Below are 23,592 nucleotides of genomic sequence, written 5' to 3'. Positions count from 1 at the left end.
ATTATTTTTAAACTTTGAAATGAAGACTTTAAATGCTAAACAGCATTATAAACCTAATAAAATAATCACACAACACAGAATATATAATTAAACTAAGTTAAATGAACAAAAACATTTGCTAAACTGCATTATAAACCTTATGAAATAATCACACAACACAGACTTCACTTGCATTTTTCTGCAAACAGTTGTTTCTATGCATTACAATCTGGACTGATTTTTAGACAGTAAGATCTTGTTCCTTTGAAATCTGCTCGATAGCTCAGGTCTGGTTAAACTGATTAATTTCAGCTTACTTGGCTTCGCTGCAAAACAAGCGGACAGCTCCACCTACTGGCTATTTTAATCAATGCACTGCTTCTCAATGCTTTTCAATAGCAGTCACATGACTGGAAAAAAAGGTTGTTATTCTGAAACGGTGCAAATTGAACCGTTGTAAACCGAGGGCCACCTGTATATATATACTGTATATCATTGAATATAATAATACAGTATACAATCTGATTAGGTGTTAATTTACGAATTTCTTGACATTAATGTAAGTCTTTTATTTATTTTTGCCATTGAATGATATACAGTATAATTTTTTAATCTATTCCCATGCTTATCATTTTGCAGGAGCGGCAAAAGAAACCAGTAATCGTAGTGGTAACCCAAGAAAGAAGCAGACCCTTAAAGAGAGGTTACACACCCCAGAGTACCTACACAGAGACTGAGGAGCCAAGGCAAGACCCTCACATGGATCCAGCACACATCTTAGCTACACAGAAGGAGATAGAATCTTCATATGAAAATCTGCAAGATCTGGCTAAGGTGCTTCATTTTATCCTATATGAACTAAAGATGGCAAACAGCATATATGTGTTATTGGTATTGTGTTGTTGCAGTTCACAATGTAACACTAATGGACATGAAAATGCATTAAAAACATCTCATGTGTTACAGCTTTGTTATCAATACACTGTTGGTTGCACATAACTATATACTTAAAGGGACACTAAACCCACATTTTTTCTTTCATGATTCAGATAGGGCAGCAATTTTAAGCAACTTTCTAATTTACTCTTATTATCTATTTTTTTTCGTTCTCTTGCTATCTTTATTTAAAAAGCAGGAATGTAAAGCTTATGAGCTGGCCCATTTTTGGTTGAGAACCTGGGCTATGCTTGCTTATTGGTTTGCTAAATGTAGAACAACAATAAGCAAGCACTATCCAGGGTGCTGAACCTAAAATGGTTTGGCTCCTAAGCTTTAAATTCCTGCTTTTTAAATAAAGAGAGCAAGAGAATGAAGACAAATTGATAGGAGTAAATTAGAAAGTTGCTTAAAATTGCATGTTCTATCTAAATCATTAAAGAAAAATATTGTGTTTAGTATCCTTTAACCCTTCGATTGGTGTTAAGCACATATTTAACGTTATCTCCAAAGCAACATTGCACTTCTGCTCCAGAGCTAAATATGGCTGTTGTTTAGTGAATATCTCTCATCATTGGCTCCGCCTCTCAGCTATGTACCAGTAGTGCATTGCTGCTCCAGTTGTTAACTATAAATATGCATCTTTGGAGGGGTTAAACACAAAAAGTCACAAGCTATCGGGATCACATACTAACCAAAACCTGTGCAACATTTTAATTGCACAATTTTTAGTGCCCAAACAGGCAATATTCTGAATGGTGAATAATGTGACTAGTTAGTTACACAGAGCAGCATTAATCTGATATACACAACCTGTCTGTCTGTCTGTCTTTGCGGTGAGCAGATATTGGACACAGCATGTCCCCTGCTCACACATACTATTGAGCAAGGATTGCCTTGTGCAACTCCTGCTCTCACATAACCTGTGTTCAGGGTGATTTCTCTTGCGTCACCTCAGAGCAAACCTGCATTGCAAGGGTTCCTAAGCAGCACGACTAAGTACATGAAGCCCACAGTGCATAAAGGTGCATGGAGCATATGGGTAACTATAAGTTCTATGGGCATTGGGCTAAGTAAAAGCTATTACTGAAAAAGCTTTAACTAGAAGCATTTTTTTAATACAAGTGTGATGCAAATATATTTATATTGCACACTAAATACTGTACATTCATCTAATTTGATAATAGAAATAAATTGAAAAGTGTTTATTTATTTATTATACATTGTAATTATGAAAGAAAATATTTGGGATTTATGTCCCTTAAAAGCCACTGTGTGTGTGTGCATTGAATTTAGGTAATAACGCCAGTCCCATCTCATTATATAACTAGGTTAACACATTTAATTGGATTGGATAAGTAAACTATTTGTTGATGCATTTGCCTGTTGAGCTTTTGGTTCTGTATGTTAATATGAAAGGCATATAAAGTGCGGTATTATTTTTTGCTAATCATGTTTGTGACCATAGTAGTAATGTTGTTGCTCAGTATCTGACCTTAAGATCTCATCTTTACAGAAAAGGAAGAAATCACTGGAAGAGATGATCCGTCTGTATCAGTTTTACAGCTACTGTGGGGAGTTCCAGTCTTGGATGGAGGATAAAGAGCTCATTTTTCAGACATTCCAGCCAAATGCTGATAATGTAGAGGCTATGCAGCAAAAATATGAGGTAAACCAACAATATGACTTAACCCCTTGGCTGCCAAAGAAAGTAGCAAAGCACAATAAAGCAGTAGACCACCAAATGTGTACTGGTTACAGCCCTGCCCATTGTTTAATTATCCTTCTCTTACATATAAATGATGTATTTTGGAATCTGTTTTAAAACTTTTACAATATACAATTGTTATTATTGCAGAACTTTCTAACAGATCTTGCAGCAGGGAAAGCTCGTCTCAATGAGATAAACAGCAAAGCGGAAGAATTGGTGGCTTGTGCTCCCGACAAGAAGAAAGAGATCCAGGAATACCAGAGATCTATTAGTAAGAGGTAGGAAAAGGGTGGCTTTTATATTTTATTAATACAAAAGATTATCTTAAAGGGAATTCGGTGGCTATTGGGTTTTGCTGCAGTTATCCGCTGTCCTGAATTTGTTTGCACCATATATTTATTAAATGTAGTTGCTCATTTTGGTGTTTGATGTTATCTAGCATTATAGTTAGGCTGACCATATTGCCGCTTTAAGAAGGAACACATATGAAAAATACATATGTCAGGGTTCTTATACAAATAATTTCCTTAAACAGCCCTGACATATGTATTTTTCATATGTGTCCCTTTTTAAAGCGGCAATATGGTCAGCCTAATTATAGTGCAAAAATACATCCATCAGAGTGTCATTTTAGCATTAGCGAGGCTATGCAGTCGCTCAGTCAGGCTGCACGATTGGGAGAGGGTTAAACACCTGTACTTGCAGCCGCACTAGTGCTAAAATTAAAGCATGACATTTTCAACTATAATGGAACTTTTTAATGAAAAATATTATTATTATTATAACAAGTTGTAGCTCCTCTTTATGAATTATTTTTTCCTTCTCATGGTCTAGTTGGAATCATCTGGAAGTCTTGAAGGAGCAGAAAGCTGCAGAGCTGATAGGACTAGCAGATGCAAAGACTTTACTCCAGCACTGTCAGAACACCGAGGCGCTCATACAGGAGAAGATGCGTGAACTTCAGGGTTCTGAACCTGGCAGTGCGCCTGGAACACTTGAGTCTGAGGAACGTCAACTGAACGCACATGAGCGGGACATTGATGTACTGGAGAGGAAAATTGCCTACCTGAAAAGTGTGGAGGAATCGTAAGCAAAGCATAAGGAAAATAAGTGCTTCATAAGTTATATTGTTTGTTTCTAGTATTTCAAAAATGTCCGGCTATTTAATTAATCACACATATATTTTCTACTAATACATTATATAATTATAGAATATTACATACCATAAACAAAACAGCCAAAAGAAAATACAAAAATCATTTAAAACACTAGATATGTAAGTAGAGAAATTTAATAGGGTTAAATGATCCCAAAAATGTTATTTTACAATTCAGATAAAGAATACAATTTTAAAAAACTTTCCAAATTAGTTGTATTATCTCACTTGCTTCATTGTCTCGGTATCCTCTGTTGAAGAAGCAACAATGCACTACTGTGAGGTAGCTAAACGCATCAGTGCGCCAATAACATGAGGCAGATATATGCAGCCACCAATCAGCAGCAACAGAGCCTATCTAGGTATTATTTTCAACAAAGGATAACAAGAAAACAAAACAAATTAGGGACATGAAATCCAAAAAGATTTATTTCATGATGCATGTAAAGAATACAGTTTTATACAACTTTCCAATTTACTTCTATTATCTAATTTGCTTCATTCTCTTGGTATTCTTTGTTGAGAAACATCAGTGCACACATGGTTGAGCCTATAACATGAGGCATATATGTGCAGCCACCAATCAGAAGCTCCTGAGCTTAACTAGTTATGCTTTTCAACAAACGATGCCAAGAGAACAAAACATATGTTAATAGAAGTAAATTGGAAAGTTGTTTAGAATTGCAGGCTCTCTCTAAATCACGAAAGAAAGAAAAATTTGGGTTTCATATCCCTTTAAGTACTCATTAGACATATTTCACACAAAGGTGCATTTTCATTTATGTTTATTTTTTGTCACATTATATAGTAAAAGGCTGGTAAAATAACCAGCAAACACAAATTGCTAGCACACATGGGCAAAATGCAGCAAATTATAAAAAACAAAAGATGTAGGATTAAAGGTATATACAGTAAAAGTAAGAAATAAACTTGGATCTGACAGAACTTGCCAATTTAAAATATTTTTAAAATGTACTTCTATTTTCAAATGTACTTCATTCTCTTGTTAAGCTTATCCTTTGTTGAAAAGCATACCTAGGTAGGCACAGAAGGTGCAATGCACTACTGGGTGCTAGCTGGTAAATGGTGGCTATACACTATGGGGCCCATTTATCAAATGTCTGTCGGACCTGATCCGACAGTGCGGATCAGGTCCGACAGACATCGCTAAATGCAGAGAGCAATACGCTCTCCGTATTCAGCATTGCACCTGAAGCTCACAAGAGCTGCTGGTGCAACGCCGCCCCCTGCAGACTCACAGCCAATCGGGGGTGTCAATCAACCCGATCGTACTTGATCGGGTTCTATTGTGGCGATTCCTGTCCGCCTGCTCGGATTCAGAGCTTGATAAATGGGCCCCATTGTCTCACCAGATGTGGTCCTTGCAGGGATTAAGCACACAGTTCTATGCAAACAATAGAGCACTTGTTTTCAAACCAATACTTAGGCCTCCCTAGCAGGACACATTTTGAGGCTATCTGAACCGTAGCACAGGTGAAATAATCAGCGGATTAGTTTTTTTACCGACTCTCAAGGTAATCCTGAAAATGTGGACTGTTGGGGAGGCCTGAGGATAGGTTTGAAAACCAGTGCAATAACACATTTTCTTTTTGCACATTCTTTTAAATTACAGCTATGCATCGCTGATTAAGATGCTGTATATTAATTACTAGTCCTAAAGCCCGTTCACACGGGCCGTGTTGTTATTCATACTCTCTCTCTCTCTCTCTCTCTCTCTCTCTCTCTCTCTCTCTCCCTCCCTCCCTCCCTCCCTCCCTCCCTCCCTCTCTCTCTCTCTCTCTCTCTCTCTCTCTCTCTCTCTCTCTCTCCCTCCCTCCCTCCCTCTCTCTCTCTCCCTCCCTCCCTCCCTCCCTCTCTCTCTCTCTCTCTCTCTCTCTCTCTCTCTCTCTCTCTCTCTCTCTCTCTCTCCCTCCCTCCCTCCCTCCCTCCCTCCCTCCCTCCCTCTCTCTCTCTCTCTCTCTCCCCCTCTCTCTCCCTCTCTCTCTCTCTCTCTCTCTCTCTCTCTCCCTCTCTCTCTCCCTCTCTCTCTCTCCCTCCCTCCCCCCCCCTCTCTCTTTCTCCCTCCCTCCCTCTCTCTCTCTCTCTCTCCCCCTCTCTCTCCCCCTCTCTCTCTCTCTCTCTCTCTCTCTCTCTCTCTCTCCGCCTTCACTGACCGGCTGCTGGATTCATCTGCAGGGGTGCGCGTGCGATCAGCTGTGCTCTTTCACTTGCCCGGTCCTCGCGCTGCTGTTTTCACCTGCAGGGGTGCGCGTGCGAGGTCGGGTGGGTGCGCGTGCGATCAGCTGTCTAAGGCCAAGTGTTTGTCTGTACTGCGCATGACGGCTTCAGACAAACACTTGTCTTTTATAATATAGGATTGTTTACTGATTGCCGTGTAGATTGTATGCACCTTAATGAATGAAAGGACCAGTAGAATTGCATAATAATCAAGTGCATAATGAAAACACCATACAATAGCACTTAAAAGGAGCAGTAGAATTTTTTTATGACAAACTTCAAAATTTACTACAATTTTCTGGCCCCCTGTATCATGTGACAGCTGTCAGCCAATCAAAGACTTGTATACACATAAGCTGTGAACTCTTGCACATGCTCAGTAGGAGCTGGTGCCGCATAAATTGTGCATACTAAAAGACTGTGCACAATTTGATAATAGAAGCAAATTGCAAGTTTTTTCTGAATCATGAAAGTTTAATTTTGACTTTAATGTCACAAAGTTTCTGGGTGACTAATTTTACTGTTTGCACTTTCAGCCTCAGACACACAAATCCTGAAGAGAGCCGGGCTATCAGGAAGCAAGTGGAGGAAATGGAGAGACTTCTTGTACAACTGAAGCAGCAGGCTCAGGAGAAAAGGGACAAACTGAATGTGGCCAAAGATCAGAAGAATTTCCTGCAGAACAGTCGGAGGCAGCTTCTGTGGGTGCAGGAAATTAAAGACAAGCTGATGAGTGAGGAAATGGGCATCGACGTAACATCTGCTGAGCAGCTTCTCCGAGAACACCAGTACCTGTTGAAAGAGATCATTGGGCAGAGAGACAGGTCAGAATCAATGGTCATTTAGGGAAGTGGTTTTTATATGGACGAAGCAAATGACTATAATGTCAAGATCACAGGTAATGGAGCGTGATCATATCAAGAGATAGATTCATACAATTGGTGTCTATAGCAACAGGTACTTTATATTCCTCATGTCAACCCTCTTTATTCACAGCAGATATATACATCCATGCAGAAATGTAAGCCAATCCTGTTCACCATTGAAAAATGAAATAACTAAAGCAGTGCATCAGATGATTTCCCCGCTGGGCAGCCATGTTTGCTTAGACGGTGTGAATAAAAGAAGGTGTAGATTACAATGCACATTTATTATGTAGAATGTATCAAAATATGTAAAACCCAAGCTATCATTCATAACACACATTCAGAAGAAGCACAAAAATATCTAATACATTTCCCTAGGCGTCCCCAGGGAGAAATTCACCTCTTTACAATCAATAATAGAATACTAGGTAAGTCTCAATTGTAGACTGATATAAAAAAACGTATTAGGTTGTGTTCATTTGTAATCCCAAGAGTGAAAAGGAACTGTCTCTTTGCTGTGTCATAAATAATGTACGCTGTGCATGATGAAACATATATGGAATCAACTTTTCTTATATAGAGAACTTTGTTATCCACACAGAGAAGATATGTATCCGGATATCTGGACCAATATTATGATGTTATCCACAGTTCCATAAACATAGGGAACATATATACATATATAGTCCAGAAGTAGAAAATGTATGGCTCGTTAAGATATGTACATGTATACTACACCGTGTTAGTCCTCTCCTGAACCACCTAATTATCACTTAGGCGCACATGTCTCTCATACAGTGCAGCTCCCCAAATATCTGCAAGACTGCAAGCAGCAATAGTAAGTTTCCTCTTGCAGACATTATATGTTTTCTAGCTGCTTAAATGCATCACATATACATTAATATATGCAGTTAATACATGTTAACCCCAGCAGGTATGCCAAGTATTTCCAAGCTCAAACATATTTTAAATGAGGCTGTCTTGATACTTGCGATTATGTGTGTTCCTATTTCCTAGTTTCATTAGTACGCTAATCAGGTAGATGCTGGGGCTATTGTTATTGTATATAGGAGCCACCATGGAAGCAGTAAAGTCCGTAATGCAGCCGTGCACAAACTGTACTGAGTTCCAGCAAAGAAAGTGGTTCAGCCAAATGGACGCTGAGTGAATTACGGCAAAAGATCAGCTATGTAGTAGTTCTTTGTATTCTTAAATGAACACTACTCAAAAAATGTATACATATAAAGATCAGTGTCTAAACACTTTTTTTTTTCTTTTTTTTTGCATGAATCAATGTGAAGTTAAAGCTTTTTTAAAATTCTAATTGAAACTAATAGAGCTACTTCAGTAATGTACTGTCCACTAATCCTCTAAAGCTCATTGGCTGATTAGTGCGTTAGTAGGAAGTATCTGCTAATGCACATTAGTAGGAAGGGCACAACCAAAATATATATTAGTTTAATTATACATTTAAGCAGCTTTAATTTCATATTTTTTTAAAGGAAAACAAAAATGACAAATTTAAGGCGCTGTCAGGTATCCAGCAGTGGCTAATATCTTACAAGGTAAAGATGGCGGCTATACATAATGCATTCTCCAAATGAACTAAAACACGAGAGCTTTACAGATATGCATCTAAAACTATAAAGATATCTGTGCCAAATGATTTAATAGAAAACTTTTTGAGGTGTTGTTAGTTCTACAGAGTATTTTGAAAGATGTTTTGTTTAACTCCTGTAAAGTAAGATTTGTTTTATATAATGAACTTTTCTTTTCTATAGACCAGTGTTTCTCAATTCCTGTCCACAAACCAGATGTGAAGTATTTCCCTTTTAAGGCTTTTTTATTAGTTAATTTATTATAACTGTCTCACCTGTACTCAGGTAGGGAAATCCTTTAATCAGACAGTCTAGGCAAAATTAAACTTTCATGATTTCAATAGGGCATGCAATTTTAAACAACTTTCCAAGTTACTTTGCTTTGCTCTCTTGGTATTCTTTATAGAAAGCTAAATCTAGGTAGACTCATATGCTAATTTCTAAGCCATTGAACTGCCTCTGATCGAAGTGCATTTTGACAGTTAAACACTTCTAATTCATGTGTGTCATATACATAACATTGTGCTCACTCTTGAGTCAGCACTGATTGGCTAAAGTCCATGTCTGTCAAAAGAACTAAGATAAGGGGTCAGTCTGCAGAGGCTTAGAAACAAGGTAAAAAGAGTATTAATATAACAGTGTTGGTTATTCAAAATTTAGGAATGGGTAATAGAAGGATTATCTATCTTTTTAAACAATAACAATTCTGGAGTAGACTGTCCTTTTAAATATAGCCTGTTAGGGCCCCCTGCAGACTGGAATTGAGAAACACTGCTGAAGAGCAGTAAAGCAGTCATCAGTGTGTTAATTACCCCAGAGAAAGCACATTTCAGCTAAAGAGCTATGTAGATTATCCTATGGCAGAAGCAGCAAAATACATTTCCCAAGGTGGCACGGATCATAAAGTGCTGTCACTGTTAGAGGAGAATATATTGCCAATCAAAGCATGTTATCAAAACTGTTTGCCACACCTGCCATATACTATACACTATTTCTGAAAGGCCTGTCGGACATGATCCGACATTGCGGATCATATCCGACATACATCGCTGAATGCGGAGAGAAATACGCTCTTCGCATTCAACATTGCAGCTCTTGTAAACTGCTGGTGCAACGCCGCCCCCTGCAGATTTGCGGCCAATCGGCCGCTAGCAGGGGGGGTGTCAATCAACCCGATCGTCAGAAAGGACTTCCTTAACATGTCACATCCATCACACAAACGCTCCAGTCCAGCAGAAGCACTGATCAATTCTCCAGGGGGGTGCGGGCCAGAAAGCGTCATATCAGTGTCACAACACGTTACGATATCACCGCCATTTTAGTGGTTTGTTGCTCCAGTCCTGAGCTGTGCACAGACATGGAAGGTGGCGGACTGGTGCAGCTCTTTTCTCTGGCCTATTCAGTCTGCAATGCAAACTGCAAAGGGAACAAGCTGCTGTTTTGAACATTTAAATGCATTTTTAAGTGCAAAATGTGTGTTTAAAAAATATTTTAGTAAAATTGCTATTCAAAATTTCAACCATAATTTTTCATCTAATATATATAATATATAATAATATATATAAATATATATATATATATATATATATATATATATATATATATATATATTTCATATCATACAGCCATACGCATACATATGTAGAGAGATTTCAGTACAATTCCTGAATAAAGCAGCAGGTATCTTACAAGGGGCCGGGTATTCTTTCTGTTTAGTTTATTTGTATTTTTGTAGTCTGGATATATAAGAAATTGAATTACTACCTAAAATACACATCAGTGCTTCTCTAGATAACTGTGTTCTCATTTATTGGATTGTTTCCTATTTGCAAACAGAATCATTGAGCTCCAACAGATGGGACAAGCTGCTTTGCGTCAAGAATCAAGTCAGACCCCAGATGTCCGTGAAGCTCTGCTGAACCTCACCCAGGAGTACAATGTGCTTAGCGACTTGTGGGTTGAAAGGAAAAACAAACTGGAGCAGGGCTTGGAGCTACAGAGGTTCCAGAGAGAAGCGGACAGTATTAATGCAGCTTTGTCTAGCCATGAAGCATTCTTGCGTGTGGACAACCTTGGGGTGAGATTGTACATTCTTCTTGCATAGTAATCTAATTGTCATTTAGATCAACTGTAAGGGTATTGCAAGTTTATCAGCAGCATTTTGGTCAAAATATTTCATTGTTACGCCCTTTCAATGTCCCTCTTTTAAATTTTAAAGGCTTAGGAATGTAAAATTTAAAGGGATAGAAAGGTCAAAATTAAAATGTGCTTGGGTGCATTTCAATTTTAAATAGAAACATTTTTGCAATTTACTTCCATTAGCAAAAATGCTTCTAGTAAACAATTTTTAGCAGCATACACACATATGCTGTAAGGGAGTGTGCAACACATTAAGGGGCCTATTTATCAAAGGTCTTGCGGACCTGATCCGACAGTTCGGATCAGGTCCGCAAGACCTCGCTGAATGCAGAGAGCAATACGCTCTCCGTATTCAGCATTGCACCAGTGCTGCTGGTGCAACGCCGCCCCCTGCAGACTCGCAGCCAAGGGGCCGCCAGCAGGGGGGTGTCAATCAACCCGATCATACTCTTTAGACCGCTGCTTCATAACTGGTGTTTCTGGCGAGTCTGAAGACTTGACAGAAACACGGGCCCACAAGCTCCATTCGGAGCTTGATAAATGGACCCCTAAGTATTCACAGGCACAATATACACCACAGCCCTATTGGCCCTCTATGTCACTGAAAAACAGTAATACATTTTACTAGAACCATTCTGGCTAATGAAAGTATATTGCAAAAAAACTTTTTGTTAATAATTGAAATGCAAACCTGCGTATTTCAGTTTTGGCTTTTCTATCCCTTTAAACTCTCATGATTCAAGTAGGGTACACAATTTTAAGGCCCTTTAAATTCACTTCTATTTTCAATTTTACTTAGTGAAGGATATCTGCTTATTCCTTTCCAACAAAGGATATCAAGAGAACTAATTGTAGATAGCTGGTGATTGGTTTCTACACACATTTGTCTGTTATCATTGGCTCACATGATGTATTGAGGTAGCTTCAAGCAGTGGATTGTTGTTCTAAAGCTTACTTGAACAATGTGTTTTATCCTTTTACAGGGCTTAAGCAAAGAGTTGTATGTAACCAATAGTGTAAAATATGTTCAGCTAGCTCCAAGCAGAGCACAGGAAAATTGAGTACAAAAGTTGTAAGAGACAAAAGTTGTTGGTGTTGAAGAATACAGTAAAATACAGAGAATATTGAGCTAAAATTAGACATATATATATATATATATATATATATTTATATCAGTTTGTAATGCCATATATTTCTGTGGGCAGGATGATTTGGATACCGTTCAAAGTCTCCTGAACAGGCATAACCAGTTTGTGAAACTTCTAGCTGCTCTGAGGAGTCGTGTGGATAGTCTGAAAGACCGCGAGGAATCACTAGTGCAGAATGGCCACTTCGCTAGTAACACGTAAGAACTTCAGCCTGAACAGCGCTGATTTTATTTTAAATGTGTGATTTTTACTAAGTTACCTAGATGCATTTTAACTGTAACCACAACATATTTACAGTCACATTTCAGATATTTTTAATATGATCTTGGAATAGCATGATCAATTAATTCTACAACTATTCCTTTGGGGATGCTGTTATTGTAAGTTCTCTTTATAGGATAAAGCAAAGAGTGTCTGACACACAGAAGAGGTTGGAGAATGTAAACCGTAAATCTGACGATAGACAACAACGCCTCTTAGATTCATTGAGACTTCAGGTAAATATCATAATAGTTTTGTTTTTTTAGATTTAAAACAATGTAATACATTTTCCTTTCTAGATGTTGTGAAGGAAACAAAGGCGTAAGGAAGAACTTCAAGTTTTATTTTGTATGTAGATTTATTTCCTAGTACTTCTGAACCTGTCATATCTACCGTCTGTTTAGGAATTTAACCGAGATGCCACTGAACTATTAGTGTGGATGGAGGAAAAGTATAAGATTGCTCAAGATGAGTCTTATAGAGATCTTACAAATATCCTTCGAAAACTGAAATGGCACGAAGCTGCAGAAAAAGAGATGGAGGCAAATCAAGTGCGCTTTGATGACTTTATAAAGGTTTGTCCTATATTGCTCAACAAAACTTAAATATTATACACCAAGACTAGGAGTTTCTAATAAACATTGTCATTCTGATAGGTGGGAAAACAGATGGTGAAAGAAAACCATTTTGCCAAAGACGCCGTTCAGTCAAAGATGATAGAATTAACCAGGAAATGGGAAAATTTAAATAATAAGATGTCAGAAAGAGGAGCCAAACTACGGCAGGCTGGACAGGAAGAGCAACTCATGGAGCTTCTTCAGGTTGGTTTAATTCACCAAATACTTGATATTGAAAAAAGTATAACATCCAAAATCATTTACAAATCTAAGCCCAAGTAACCCTAATAATGTACAGTTCTCATGATTTTCTTTGTCTTTACTTAAGTGATTTAATAAACCTGAAGTTTAACTATCCCTAAAAAAGAAAATTTATGCTTACCTGATAAATTTATTTCTTTTTTGACACAATGAGTCCACGGAACATCTTAATTACTAATGGGATATTCACCTCCTGGTCAGCAGGAGGAGGCAAAGAGCACCACAGCAGAGCTGTTAAATAGCTCCTCCCTTCCCTCCCACTACAGTCATTCGACAGAACTTAGGAAGAGAAAGGAAAAGCCAAGGTGCAGAGGTGTCTGAAGTTTACAATAATCCACAACCTGTCTAAAATAACAGGGCGGGCCGTGGACTCATCGTGTAAAAAAAAAAATACATTTATCAGGTAAGCATAAATTTTCTTTTCTTTTTTAAGACACGATGAGTCCACGGATCATCTTAATTACTAATGGGATTCAATACCCAAGCTAGAGTACACAGATGATACGGGAGGGACAAAACAGGGAACCTAAACTGAAGGCACCACTGCTTGAAGAACCTTTCTCCCAAAAGCGGCCTCAGCCGAGGCAAAGTGTCAAACTTTAAAAAAGTGTGAAGAGAGGACCAAGTTGCAGCCTTGCAAATCTGTTCCACAGAAGCTACATTTGTGGACGCCCATGAGGAAGCAAAAGCCCTCATGGAATGAGCTGTAACTCTCTCTGGAGACTGCTGTCCAGCAGTCTCATATGCAAAACGGAAAATACTCTTCAGCCAAAAAGAAAAAGAAGTAGCCATAGCTTTTGTCCCTTGCGTTTTCCTGAGAAAACCACAAACAAGAAGACTGACGACAGTCCTTAGTCGCCTGCAGGAAAAACCTTAAAGCACGGACCACGACCAAATTGAACAGAAGTCTTTCCTTCTGAGAAAAAGGATTAGGACACAAGAAAAGAACAACAATCTCCTGATTAATGTTCCGATCAGAAACAACCTTAGGAAGAAATCCTAAGCTAGAACGTAAAACTACCTTATCTGAATGGAAGTAGAATAAGGAGACTCATACTGAAATGCCGAGAGCACTGACACTCTCCGAGCAGAAGAAATAGCAACAAGAAAAAAACTTTCCAAGAAACCAACTCAATATCTAAAGGAAAGAATAGGCTCAAACGGAGCCCCTTGAAGAACTCTGAAAACTAAAATCAGACTGCATGGAGGAGTAACTGTATGAACACAGGCCTGATTCTGACCAAGGCCTGACAAAATGATTGTACATCTGGGACATTTACCAGACGTTTGTGTAACAAGAAAGAGAAAGACGGGGTTTTTACCCTTTAGGGAACTTGACAATAAATCTTCCTCCAACCCTCTTGGAGAAAAGACAGAATTCTAGGAATTTTATCTACTCCATGAGTAGTCCATGGATTCACACCAATAGATATATTTACGCCATATCGTATGATAAATTTGACTAATAACAGGTTTTCAAGCATGAATCATGGTCACAATGACCGAGTCAGAAAAACCCTGCTTGGATAATAAGTGTTCAATCTCCAGGCAGACAGTTTCAGATAAACCAGATTTGGGTGAAGGAGGGACCCATGAATTAGAAGGTCCTTCCTCAACGGAAGCCTCCAAGATGGCAGAGATGGATTCGAGCAATAGCCCAAAGAAGAAAAGCAAACAGAGGAAAAAACTGGAGAACACTTCCGGATGGAGTTTCCACTCCCCTGGATGAGAGGACTGCCTGCGCAGGAAATCCGCCTCCCAAATGTTCCACCCCTGGGATGTAGCTCACCAACAGGCAGCAAGAATGGGCCTTGGCCCACTGAATTATTTTGGATACCTCTGTCATCGCTAAGGAACTCCTCGTTCCTCCCTGATGATTGATGTAAGCCACTGACATCATTTTGATCGACTGGAACCTGATAAACTGGACCGAGGCTAAGAGAGGCCAGGCCAGAAGAACATGGTAGATCGTTCTCAGCTCCAGAATGTTTATAGGAAGATAAGACTCTGGCAGAGTCCAAACCCCCTGAGCCCTTAGGGAGTCCCAGACTGCTCCCCACCCTAGAAAGCTGGTGTCTGTTGACACAAATATCCAAGATGGTCTGCGAAAGCAGGTTCCCTGGGAAAGATAATCCAGAGACAACCACCATTGAAGAGAATCCCTTGTCTCCTGCTCCAGTAGTATTCAAGGAGACAAATCTGTATAATCTCCGATCCATTGCCTGAACATGCTTAACTGCAGAGGTCTGAGATGGAACCGAGCGAACGGGATGATGTCCATTGCCACCACCATCAGCCCGATTACCTCCATGCACTGAGCCACTGAAGGCCGAGGAGTGGGCTAAATGACTAAACAAGTGTCGATAATCTCTGATTTCCTGACCTTCCATCAGAAAAATCTTAACTGATATGGAATCTATAATGGTTCCCAAGAAAGTTACCCTTGTGCATGGGACTAAGGAACTCTTTTCCAAATTTACTTTCCACCCGAAAGACCACGGGAAGGAAAACACCAAATCCGTGTGAAATCTTGCTAGCTGTTAGGATGGCACCTAGACTAGAATGTCGTCCAGATAGGACGCTACTGCAATGCCCCGTAACCGAAGCACCGCCAACAGTGCTCCCAGAGCCTTCGTGAAAACTCTGAGAGCTGAGGCAAGACCGAAAAGAAGAGCCACGAACTGGAAGCGTTTGTCCAACTTGTGAATGGCACAGGAAGGAACGCGTCCTTAAAATCCTACAGTTGTCATAAATTGACCCTCTTGGATCAAGGGAAGAATGGACCGAATAGTTGCCATCTTGAAGGACGGTAAACTAAGAAAATCTGTTTAGACTCTTGAGATCTAAAAAGTGGTCTGAAGGTTCCCTCTTTTTTGGAAACCACAAACCGATTGGTATAAAAAAAAAACAGACCCAGTACCTGTATTGGAACTGGACCAATCATTCCCAGGTCTGAGATATCTCTTATGCAGTGTAAGAACACCTTTCCTTTTGTGATCTGCAGATAATCTTGAAAGAAGAAACCTGTCCAATGTGAATCCCTGGAACACTATTTTCTATTGCCCAGGAATTCTGAACATCTCAAACCCAAGCCTGGACCGAAAGTCTGCCCCTTACAAGATCCAATCCCGGATCGGGGGCATGTCTTCATGCTGTCTTTGATTCAACAGCAGACTATTTGGATGCTTATTTTTTTTTTTAATTCTTTAAAATTTCAAAGGAGATTATTTCCATCAAGCCAGGTTCTAACAAGGTCTTCCCCTTGTAATGAATCGTTAAAAGCTTAGACGTAGAGCATACATCCGTAGAACAAGGCTCTAACCAAAAGGCTCTGTGAGATGGAACAGAGAAACCTGAAATCTATGCTCCCATTTTGATAACTTGAAGAGAAGAATTTGAAATAAAAGAATTAGCCAATTTGAAAGCCTTTATCCTATCCTGGATTTTATCCAGGAGATTTTCTGATTTAATAGCATCAGACAACGCATCAAACCAATATGCCGTCGCACTAGTGACTGTAGTAAAGTACACAGCTGGATGCCATTGTAAGTCCGCCTAAGAGCCCACATCACACATATGCCAGTGTCTGCGACCTAACTGCCTTAATGTCCCCTACTAAAGCTAGGAGAATCTGAGACCCAGTGTAATGAGGTTAGATGAAAAATTAACAAAGTGCCCAAACTTTCTCTGACATCCTCTCCCCCAGAAAAGAAGTTAGCACTTACCTCATTATCTGCCTGGCAGCAAGGCAGTTTCCAGGTTTAAGAGGTCCTCTCCCTCCCATGGACCTGAAATAAACGAAATTTCTGAGCAAAATCCCTCAGGTTTTCAGAGTTAGGGCAGCAGAGTATGGGAGGCGCAATGAGAATTATGTCCCACAAGTTCCCATTGCTTTAAAGCCACCAAAGCTCTCCTGTAGAGACTGATATGGACTACGGCTACACCCTAGAACAAAGTAGCACACTCTGGCACTACTTTAAAAATAACAAACTCTTGATTGAAGAATCTAAGCTAACACCTCCCTTTACCTCTTCCTATCACTAACGTAGGCAAAGAGAATGACTGGAGTGGGAGGGAAGGGAGGAGCTATTTAACAGCTCTGCTGTGGTGCTCTTTGCCTCCTCCTGCTGACCAGGAGGTGAATATCCCATTAGTAATTAAGATGATCCGTGGACTCATCGTGTCTTAAAAAAGAAATAACAATATGACAACTATGTATGTTTGTAAGTGCTGCCACAGCACACAGCCAATTCAAATCCAATATAGATATGATGATGTCATCTTAGCCCATGACATCAAAACTCATGTGGCTGTAAAACATACAGCAGCTGCGGTGACAACTAGGGATGGACGAATGCGCTGAAAGTGTAATTCATTTGGTAGAAAGAATAGTCATGTGGACATTTGTTTTGGACGTTCGAATGTTGATAGGAATGAAAATCCATTAAAATTCAGTAATCAAATGTTACTTTTGTTTTCGAATGTTCATAATTAAATTGAATATCCACATTTGAAATTTCAAATGTTACATTCGATTTAAAGGGACACTGAACCCAAATTTTTTCTTTCATGATTCAGATAGAGCATGCACTTTTAGGCAACTTTCTAATTTACTCCTGTTATCATTTTTCTTCATTCTCTTGGTATCTTTATTTGAAAAGCAAGAATGTAAGTGTAGAAGCCAGTCTATTTTTAGTTCACAACCTGAGTTGTTCTTGCTGTCCAGCGTGCTAAACCAAAAATTTGCTGGCTCCTTAGCTTAGATGCCTTCTTTTTCAAATAAAGATAGCAAGAGAATTGATACATAATGGATACAGATATATCAATTTGAGTGTTTCTATTTCGAATATTGCATAATTTGAATATTACATTTAAAGAGAGCATTAGAAATACTATTACAAATATATAGATTCACATTTTTCAAATTTGAATATTTCATCATTCGAATCTAATTGTTTGAATTTTTTTATTAAATGTTACATTTAAAGTGACAGTCTACATTAAAATAGTTATTGTTTAAAAAGATAGATAACGCCTTTACTACCCATTCCCCAGCTTTGCACAACCAACATTGTTATATTAATATACTTTATAACATTTAAAACTCTAAATTTCTGCCTGTTTCAAAGGCTCTTTAGACAGCCTCTTAATAACATGCTTTTGTATTTGCTTTTCACAACAGGAGACTGCTAGTTTATGTGGGCCATATAGATAACAATGTGTTCACGCCCGAGAAGTTATTTAAGATTTAGCACAAGAACTGCTTGTGCAATGATAAATGCCAACAGTGTATGCTGTCGGCATTTATCGATGTGCGTCGGACATTATACGCTACATCGTATTATGTCTGCTCGCACTTTCATAAAGCGGCCACTAAGGCTCATTGGAAGCTACACTGGCAGTTAGCAAGCACTAGAGAAGTCATCATATACACTAGCTGCTTGTCATTTAAATACTTGTGGAAAAACAAAATTTATGCTTACCTGATAAATTTCTTTCTTTTGCGATGTACTGAGTCCACGGATTCATCCTTACTTGTGGGATATTGTCCTTCCTAACAGGAAGTAGAAAAGAGAACACCACAGCAGAGCTGTCTATATAGCTCCCCCCTTAACTCCATCCCCCAGTCATTCGACCGAAGGCCAAGGAAGAAAAGGAGAAACTATAAGGTGCAGAGGTGACTGAAGTTTTCAATAAAAAATACTATCTGTCTTGATAGACAGGGCGGGCCGTGGACTCGGTACATCGCAAAAGAAAGAAATTTATCAGGTAAGCATAAATTTTGTTTTCTTTTGCATGATGTACTGAGTCCACGGATTCATCCTTACTTGTGGGATACCAATACCAAAGCTTTAGGACACGGATGAAGGGAGGGACAAGACAGGAACCTAAACGGAAGGCACCACTGCTTGCAAAACCGTTCTCCCAAAAATACCCTCCGAAGAAGCAAAAGTATCAAATTTGTAAAATTTTGAAAAGGTATGGAGCAAAGACCAAGTCGCAGCCTTACAAATCTGTTCAACAGAAGCATCATTTTTAAAAGCCCATGTGGAAGCTACCGCTCTAGTAGAATGAGCTGTAATCCTTTCAGGAGGCTGCTGTCCAGCAGTCTCATAAGACAAACAGATGATGCTTTTCAGCCAAAAGGAAAGAGAAGTCGCCGTAGCCTTATGACCCCTACGCTTTCCAGAATAGACAACAAACAAAGAAGATGTTTGACGAAAATCTTTGGTTGCCTGTAAATAGAATTTCAAAGCACGAACCACGTCCAAGTTGTGCAACAGACGTTCCTTCTTACAAGAAGGATTAGGACACAGAGAAGGAACAACAATCTCCTGATTGATATTCCTGTCAGTAACAACCTTAGGTAGGAACCCAGGCCTGGTACGCAAAACCACCTTATCAGCATTGAACACAAGATAAGGTGAGTCACATTGTAATGCAGATAGTTCAGAAACTCTTTGAGCTGAAGAAATAGCAACTAGGAATAAAACTTTCCAAGATAAAAGATAAAAAGATATCAATGGAATGCATGGGTTCAAACGGAACCCCCTGAAGAACTCTCAGAACTAAATTTAAACTCCATGGCGGAGCAACAGATTTAAACACAGGCTTAATTCTAGCTAAAGCCTGACAAAAAGGCAGAATGTCTGGGACATCTGCCAGACGCTTGTGCAACAGAATAGACAGAGCAGATATCTGTCCTTTTAGGGAACTAGCTGACAATCCTTTCTCCAATCCCTCTTGGAGAAAAGACAAAATCCTAGGAATCCTGATTTTACTCCAGGAGTAGCCTTTGCATTCGCACCAAAAAATATATTTACGCCATATCTTATGATAGATTTTCCTGTTAAACAGGCTTTCGAGCCTGAATCAAGGTATCTATGACCGACTCAAAGAAACCCCGCTTTGATAAAATCAAGCGTTCAATCTCCACGCAGTCAGTTGCAGATAAATTAGATTTGGATGCTGGAATGGACCTTGAATGAGAAGGTCCCGTCTCAGTGGCAGAGTCCCAGAGATGACATGTCCACCAGGTCTGCATACCAAGTCCTGCGTGGCCACGCAGGAGCTATCAAGATCACCGAAGCTCTCTCCTGTTTGATTCTGGCAATCAAACGAGGAAGGAGAGGAAAAGGTGGAAACACATAAGCCAGGTTGAACGACCAGGGTACTGCTAGAGCATCTATCAGTACTGCCTGAGGATCCCTTGACCTGGATCCGTAACGAGGAAGTTTGGCGTTCTGACGAGACGCCATCAGATCCAATTCTGGTGTGCCCCATAGCCGAACCAGGTGAGCAAACACCTCCGGATGGAGTTCCCACTCCCCCGGATGAAAAGTCTGACGACTTAGAAAATCCGCCTCCCAGTTCTCTACTCCTGGGATATAGATTGCTGACAGATGGCAAGAGTGATCCTCTGCCCATCGAATTATCCTTGAGACTTCTGTCATCGCCAAGGAACTCTTTGTTTCGCCCTGATGATTGATATAAGCCACAGTCGTGATGTTGTCCGACTGAAACCTGATGAATCCGGCCGAAGCCAGCTGAGGCCATGCCTGGAGAGCATTGAATATCGCTCTTAATTCCAGAATATTTATCGGTAGAAGGGCCTCCTCCCGAGTCCACAAACCCTGAGCTTTCAGGGAATTCCAGACTGCACCCCAGCCCAGAAGGCTGTCGTCTGTCGTCACTATAACCCAATCTGGCCTGCGGAAACACATTCCCTGGGACAGATGATCCTGTGACAACCACCAAAGAAGAGAGTCTCTGATCTCTTGATCCAGATTTATCTGAGGAGATAAATCGCATAATCCCCATTCCACTGATTGAGCATGCATAGTTGCAGTGGTCTGAGATGCAAGCGAGCAAACGGAACTATAATGCTTGTCCAGAAAGGCGAACCTGAGGAACTAGTGATGATCTTTGTGGATAGGAATGTGTAGATATGCATCCTTTAAGTCCACGGTAGTCATATATTGACCCTCCTGGATCAATGTTAAGATAGTCCGAATGGTCTCCATCTTGAAGGATGGGACTCTTAGGAATTGGTTTAGGATCTTGAGATCTAGAATTGGTCTGAAAGTTCCCTCTATCTTGGGAACCACAAACAGATTGGAGTAGAACCCCTGTCCCTGCTCTGCTTTTGGGACTGGGCAGATCACTCCCATGGTAAAAAGGTCTTCTACACAGCGTAAGAACGCCTCTCTTTTTGTCGGGTTTACAGACAATTGAGAAAGATGGAACCTCCCCCTTGGAGGGGAATCCTTGAAATCTAGAAGGTATCCCTGGGTTACAATTTCTACTGCCCAGGAATCCTGAATGTCTCTTGCCCAGGCCTGAGCAAAGAGAGAGAGTCTGCCCCCTACTAGATCCGGTCCCGGATCGGGGGCTACCCCTTCATGCTGACTTAGTGGCAGCAGCAGGCTTTTTGGCCTGTTTACCCTTGTTCCAAGCCTGATTAGGTCTCCAGGTTGGCTTGGGTTAAGCAAAGTTCCCCTCTTGCTTTGCAGCAGGGGAAGAGGAATTGGGACCACTCTTGAAGTTTCGAAAGGAACGAAAATTATTTTGTTTGGTCCTTGACTTATTTGACTTATCCTGAGGGAGGGTATGACCCTTTCCTCCAGGAATGTCTGAAATGATCTCTTTCAGTGCAGGCCCGAATAGGGTCTTACCTTTGAAAGGGATGGACAAAAGTTTAGATTTAGATGACACATCAGCTGACCAGGACTTAAGCCATAACGCTCTTCGCGCTAAAATGGCAAAACCTGAATTCTTTGCCGCTAACTTAGCAAAATGAAAAGCGGAGTCTGTAATAAAAGAATTAGCCAACTTAAGGGCCTTAATTCTGTCCAAAATATCATCTAGTGGGGTCTCCATCTGTAGAGCCTCTTCTAGAGCCTCAAACCAAAAAGCAGCTGCAGTGGTTACCGGAACAATGCGCGCTATAGGTTGAAGAAGAAAACCCTGATAAACAAAAATTTTCTTTAGGAGACCCTCTAACTTTTTATCCATAGGATCAATGAAAGCACAACTGTCTTCAATAGGTATAGTTGTACGCTTAGCCAGAGTAGAAATAGCTCCCTCCACCTTAGGGACCGTCTGCCATGAGTCCTTTATGGTGTCAGAAATGGGGAACATTTTCTTAAAAACAGGAGGGGGATCGAACGGAATACCTGGTCTATCCCACTCCTTAGTAACAATGTCCGAAATCCATTTAGGGACCGGAAAAACATCTGTGTAAACAGGAACCTCTAAATATTTGTCCATCTTACACAATTTCTCTGGAACGACAATAGGGTCACAATCATCCAGAGTAGCTAAAACCTCCCTGAGCAATAAACGGAGGTGCTCATTCTTAAATTTAAATGCCGTCATATCTGAATCTGTCTGAAGGAACATCTTTCCTGAATCAGAAATCTCTCGCTCAGACAGCAAATCCCTCATCCCTACCTCAGAACATTGTGAGGAAATATCGGATACGGCTACTAAAGCGTCAGAAGGCTCAGCATTTGTTCTTAACCCAGAGCTACTGCTCTTCCCTTGCAACCCTTGCAAGTTTAGATAAAACCTCTGTGAGGGTAGTATTCATAACTGAAGCCATATCTTGCAAGGTGAAAGAATTAGACGCACTAGAAGTACTTGGCGTCACTTGTGCGGGCGTAACTGGTTGTGACACTTGGGGAGAACTAGATGGCGAAACCTGATTTCCTTCTGTCTGAGAATCATTTAATGCCAAATTCTTATAAGTCAAAATATGCTGTTTGCAATTTATAGACATATCAGTACAATTGGGAAACATTCTTAGAGGGGGTTCCACAATGGCTTCTAAACAAATTGAACAATGAGTGTCCTCAGTGTCAGACATGTTTAACAGGCTAGTAATGAAGCAAGCAAGCTTGGAAAACACTTTATTTAATGAAAAAAACACAATTTGCAAAAACGGTACTGTACCTTTAAGAGAAAAAAAGGCATACACAAACTGCAAAACAGGTTAAAATTGCTTCAAAAATTCCGAAATTTTAACAGTGTACCCACTATGCTTTAGAAGGATTGCACCACAAGTAAAAAAAGCAACAGACCCCCAAATTAAAAAACCGGATTGATAATTGTCTAAAACCGGTTAAAAAACCCTAAAGCACCTTGCCACAGCTCTGCTGTGGCCCTGCCTGCCCTTAGGAAACAATAATATGGGGTTTAAAGCTTCAATTAGTCCCTCAGAAGACTATCAGGACCTCAGGAGAAATTGCTTGCTGCTTGTAAATGCTAGGCCCCGCCCACCTCACTCGATGTTGCTGGGGCCTACACAAAACTAACAAACCCTGCCTGAAAGCCATGTGGGTTATAAACAACCCCAAAGAACCCTCAAGCATATGTCCCATAAAACTGAAAACGTTACTCCCAGACACAAAAACGTTTGTCCCAAATTCACATAACAAACTGAGTGCCCACAAAAAATTAACCCTTTATGCAAGCTAGTAAAAACCTCTGATAACACTAGGATTACTGCTTACCCTTCCCCTAATGGGGACACTGTCAGCCTTTCTGAGTTAACACAGTCTCTGCAGAAAATATGACTGAACATACCTCATTGCTGTATAGCAAGAAACCGTTCCTCACACTGAAGTTTTCCTATACTCCTCAGCTTCTGTGGGAACAGCAGTGGATCTTAGTTACAAATG

At 40.0% G+C, this 23,592-nt stretch overlaps 1 protein-coding gene across 1 annotated transcript in view; it reads left to right on the top strand.

The window, feature by feature from the left end:
• Nucleotides 1-23,592, top strand: part of SPTBN5 (spectrin beta, non-erythrocytic 5) — a 391,859-nt gene that overhangs the window by 24,108 nt on the left and 344,159 nt on the right. Inside the window, exons 8-17 of the mRNA XM_053697828.1 lie at nucleotides 619-813; nucleotides 2,432-2,584; nucleotides 2,774-2,904; nucleotides 3,461-3,712; nucleotides 6,557-6,844; nucleotides 10,321-10,561; nucleotides 11,829-11,968; nucleotides 12,169-12,268; nucleotides 12,437-12,607; nucleotides 12,689-12,853. Of these exons, the coding sequence (XP_053553803.1) occupies nucleotides 619-813; nucleotides 2,432-2,584; nucleotides 2,774-2,904; nucleotides 3,461-3,712; nucleotides 6,557-6,844; nucleotides 10,321-10,561; nucleotides 11,829-11,968; nucleotides 12,169-12,268; nucleotides 12,437-12,607; nucleotides 12,689-12,853 (1,836 nt within the window). The remainder of the gene's footprint in view (nucleotides 1-618; nucleotides 814-2,431; nucleotides 2,585-2,773; nucleotides 2,905-3,460; nucleotides 3,713-6,556; nucleotides 6,845-10,320; nucleotides 10,562-11,828; nucleotides 11,969-12,168; nucleotides 12,269-12,436; nucleotides 12,608-12,688; nucleotides 12,854-23,592) is intronic.

Source organism: Bombina bombina, chromosome 1 (assembly GCF_027579735.1).
Source record: "Bombina bombina isolate aBomBom1 chromosome 1, aBomBom1.pri, whole genome shotgun sequence".
Taxonomy (NCBI): domain Eukaryota; kingdom Metazoa; phylum Chordata; class Amphibia; order Anura; family Bombinatoridae; genus Bombina; species Bombina bombina.
The sequence above is the reverse complement of the archived record's forward strand: the minus strand, read 5'-3'. Positions and strand labels throughout refer to the sequence as shown.